A 4,799-nucleotide genomic window follows, 5' to 3' on the forward strand; every position below is an offset into this window, starting at 1 on the left:
GTGGGAGATGCTTCATCTGAGGATTGCTCTAGGATCCTCCTCATCTTGCTAGTAAGGATGGAAATCCAAGGCAACGAGGGGTTGATTTACCTATAGAGAAATTAGCGAAGATGAAATCAAGAGGAAAGTACAACCTTATTGCTTTTGTAGGAGTGGAGAGAGAAGCAAGGGTGACAAGGTGAAGGGGACTTGGTTTGATCCCCAAATTGAGAATGGAAAGAACAACTAAAAATAGAAATTGGAAGCAATGAAATTGGAGTAGCACCATGGAAAAATTCAAATGAGAGGGACAAATAGGTTAAAGACCAAAGTTTATCATCCAAGATTGTGTGAAGTGAGGAATCTCCCGATAATAAAAGCACATTAATAGGTTTGCATGGCATCAAATTTATGATAGAAGGTGGAAATGATTAAGAGGAAGGATGGCCACACTTCCTCGTCGAGCCATCCCATTACCAATATTTACTACGTTAACCATTGATAATAATATTAATATAAAAAATTTCACATTTCCATTTATATAATTAAAATTAAGACAATAATTAAAATTAAAAAGAAATGTGCTAATTATTTCACATAATTAAGATTAAGATGATGAACAGGTATTTTCTTAGTAATTAAAAAGTTCAAACATCAATTCATGTTCTGCCGATGATGTGCGATATGTTTTTTTCCCTCGGATGTCGCCAATTAATGATTTTATAATTTCACAAGTCTCCAAAGATGTACATCATTATCTTTAATTTTACAACGGTATTTGTACAATGCCATCCACACCATACATACAACAACTTCAGAGATCTCACGACTCGGATTCTACATTACTCCAAATATGAGCTATCGCACTAATTTTCTCACATGACAGAACCCTTGAACTTCCTCAGACACTCTACCTTACCCGAAAAATAAGCCGTCGCACTAATTTTCTTAAACTTGAGTTCTGAGCCTGTTGAATATCCTAGGACACCACTCTTATTATTTCAGTAGAATGTTACATTTCCTGGAGATAAACATTAATTGGCTTCGCCTGGTACAGTTGGCAGATTGTCAGTTTTTATGGCCATTTAACAAATTACCTATGTTTTACTCGAGATTGATAGATTCTCAACCTGCATATTTAACTCTCAGATACATTTTCCTATACATGGCTAACACTTCTGCAAATAAGGTCCAAACCAAGCACACAACAATTTCAGAGGCTTATCGTCCCCTCTCACTTACAATTACATGGTGTCCTTGGTTGAATATAACCGTAATCCAGCTTTACTACCCTACTGTAACGAAGTCTCAGTTTGTTCTCTGGAAAAAAACCAAGACTCATTTTGTTTTCTTTTGGGCAAAACTATACTTAATAGGGAACCCTAAATTCCATTGACAACCTAGCACCCAACCCAAAACTGTTTGTACTTTGTCCCAGCCTCTTCTCTGTGATTCAGAGAATTTAATTATAGTCTACATTGGTAGTAGAACATACTCTTCACGTCGTTATAAATCTGATTCTTTTACAGCAAAGTTACAATAGTTATTGTGCCTATTCAGATCTGCACGTATTAGACTTTTTTCTAACAGTACAGAGGTCACAACTAAATTGATTGCCCAGTCAGTCAAAAAGGTTACATATACAAGATGCTCATGAAAATTCACTTTCTAAGACTTCTTAGCAGCGGTTTGACACCTGCAACTTTGCTTCAATTGCAGTGTCACTTATTTATCTCTCCTAATTATCCCACTGTAGCAGCTTCAGCAAGAGGCTAAGGGAGAAAAGATTTATAAAATGTACATGATGTTGGGGTACCTATATCGGGGGTTCTGCCAGATTAACTCCGAATAGTCTTACCCCTTTCTTGGTCGCCAGATCCAGCCTTGATGTCGCTTTGTGGTCCGGTGTTTTCTCTCCTGCGGAGGGCAAAGTAGGGTTGATGAATTGATGAAGTGGTTTGAAAGCAGTACTTTCGTTGCCTGATGAAAGGGATTTCTGGACCTTGTGACACAGGTCCATGGTTGGTAATCCATCGGGATTAACATCGTGAAAGTTGTCTCGCTCCATTTGTTTGGTGGCTGGGGCAGAGAAGCAGAAAGGAAGCACTCCAGGGCCATGAGACCAAAGGGTATCCACTTGACCAACGTTGTTGAGGAGGGAGTTGGAATTGGAATCAAATTGCTTAACTGGGCAGAATATGGGCATCCATTGGGCATTGTAAACAACGGCGGCGCGGGTTCCGGAATTGAAAGGATTGAGGGAAGACGATCCCTTCACGGGATACATCCTTGCTCCCTTGGATTGGTATGGGAGGGAATCTACTCCGAGCCAGGGCTGAACGGCCGGCCTGCGTCTCCAATTGATGTAGAGCTGGTGAGGCTGAGTCGATCCTCTGTAAAACGACACAATGTCGCCGGCTTCCAGTTTCTTGTCCTTCACAAACCGACTCCAGCCTTTGGTCAGCACGTAGCTCTGGCTGCTGCTCCAATACGAGTAGCGGAATCGCCAGACTCTACCCATTTTGTCTTCGAAATTCAAGACCAATCCTTTATCGCTGGAATTGACGTCGAGCGGGAAATATTTCTCAGCGTGCTGCTTGGGAATCACCAGGCGATTTAGTTTTCCCACATCGCTGGGCGTGACGGCCTTGTCGAATAGGTGTTCACGAGCAAGACCCCGCATGGAGGAGACGGAATTGGCGTTTCCGTCCATGGCCGCCTGGTTTTCTTGACAGGCATGATTTCTCAGACCGCCGGACTCGCCCTGCCCCGCCGTCTCGGCATTGTTTCGACCTGTCGTCGTCATGATCCTCTTGCTATGATGACTAAATTCTTCGTCGTAAGTATGCTTTCGGAGCATATCGACGATTTCTTCTTTCTTGTGCTCCCTCATGAATCTGGACTCCGGTTCGCCGTCTCGCACCGGACTGAAGTTAGTTATGGCGTATCCACCCCGGAACTTGACAGCCGCGCGGTCATAGGCCCTGGCGGCGTCCTCTTCCTTGTTGAAAGTTCCCAACCAGACGCGCTGGTGTTTCTCGTAAATCTGTGCACCCCATCGACCGTTGGGCTGCGGAACCACGCCCTTGTACTGCGACGAAGGCAGCTTCGCAGCTTGCTCCATCAACATTGAATACCTTCTCAGATCCTCAAATGCGTCAAACTCTCCCCCAGATCCGGACACCAAGCTCGTTCCGCTCGCCATTCTCTCCGGCCCGCGAGTGTTCTTTTCCATGGATTTAGCCGAAGCCCAAACCTTGAGCGGAGCTACCTCCTGCTTCGGCTGCCTTCCGTTCTCTGAAACACTCACGACAGAAGAGTTGAATTCTTCCGTCATCGCGCTGCCCACTTCATCGTCTTGGTTTTCTTCAGTGAACTGCACACCCTCCATTGCCAGGTTCATCGTAACTTCATCTCTAGCAGACTGATCTGGGCAGCATATAAGTTGCCTGGCAAGTGGGGATGCAGAGGCATTCGTGTCGCTAGAAACGGCCGCGCTTATTTTCACGTCCGTAGGGCAGCACGTCAATTGTAGCACTACATCGGGCGACTCTCTCCCCGCCTGCCACATGGTGGTTTCAGCGACTAGACTGATACTTCCACCCTGCAAGTTCATCATAACGCACACCACAAAGTGGAACCTCGAAAAGTGTGATATATAATGACGATGCGCACTCGTGTATTCACAAACCTTGCAGTCATCAAGATCTACAGACTCTTCGCTCCTTGCTCCTATGTTGGTTTGATCCGTCAATTATAGAAAACCATAATTGAACATCATAGATTCTTTGAAGATTTGGTGAAATTGAAAGCAATTCAGCCTCAAATTTTGCACACGGTACATCATCAACACCAACACCACCGCGTTTATCGGAAATGGAAAAACAGTGCTTAAAGGGGCGCTGCCGTTCCCATCCATTCCTCCCCACCTTTCTGGGTCTTTTCTACCAAGTCAATAATTTGGCGAGAAAGCAACATTCAGATTTCTAAGCTACACAGGTTTGGCGGAACATGAACGCGCGGTTCTATTGTTACGAGTCTCCTCTCTTTCAGAAAGGGGTCCACATACAGATGAGAAACCATGTCAATGGATGTATCAAACATATATACTTGAACAACGGTACTTCCAGCTGGCGGGACCCCTATCTTTACTCCAGTCATTTCCTCCATGCTTTCAGACAAGGTGGGAGTAGGGACGTTTCCCCTGCCTGTACTACAGACGGAATGCTTGACCTTCACACTTTCTCGTTCAATACATTGCTTCCGTACCTGCTCCCGCTAAAGTTAGTAAAATGCTGCACACTTTGATCTACTTCTCTCTGATTTCAGCTAGTTGTGAGGTTGATTTTCGATAAAATTTCATGATCTATCATTTATTTCTTTCTCACGACACAAACGAGTTTGCAAGCCACCCTCTTGCTTTCAAACAGATCGGTAGTTTTGATGGAAATTTATAACCGAATTGCAAAATCTGGTCAAAATGAATTCGGAACAATAAAAATAAGTTTTGATTATGTTGTTTATGTAGCAATTTTTGACCCACTTTGTTAATTAAGATAATTTAACAGAGATATCTAAATTTGAAGACATCGTTTTCCAGTAGGCTGAATTGTTCTCAGGATTTTGATTGAGAGTGGTATCAGATGTTCTATTGTTTCAGTCCAAAATTTGATAATTATGTCTTATTAAAGTAGTTTGGTGTCATGATATTTCAGATAATCATTAACTTAATTAAAACATTCTCTTAATCCAAAATATGTCATTTAGCCACTTGCTTCCAAATCTCTTAAAAATCCTTGTGTGGCATTTTGTGTTTTGTG

The 4,799-nt window shown here is 43.0% G+C and overlaps 1 protein-coding gene across 1 annotated transcript; it reads right to left on the reverse strand.

Moving 5' to 3' along the window:
• Nucleotides 1-846: 846 nt before the first annotated feature.
• LOC149150094 (uncharacterized) lies at nucleotides 847-3,880 on the reverse strand. Its single transcript, XM_089438657.1, has one exon. It carries the CDS (start codon nucleotides 3,596-3,598, stop codon nucleotides 1,796-1,798), a length of 1,803 nt encoding a protein of 600 aa, XP_089294783.1. The 5' UTR covers nucleotides 3,599-3,880; the 3' UTR covers nucleotides 847-1,795.
• Between the last annotated feature and the right edge of the window lie 919 nt (nucleotides 3,881-4,799).

Source organism: Pinus tabuliformis, chromosome 9 (genome assembly GCF_031772625.1).
Source record: "Pinus tabuliformis cultivar Carrire ecotype Pingquan chromosome 9, CPIR1, whole genome shotgun sequence".
Classification (NCBI taxonomy): domain Eukaryota; kingdom Viridiplantae; phylum Streptophyta; class Pinopsida; order Pinales; family Pinaceae; genus Pinus; species Pinus tabuliformis.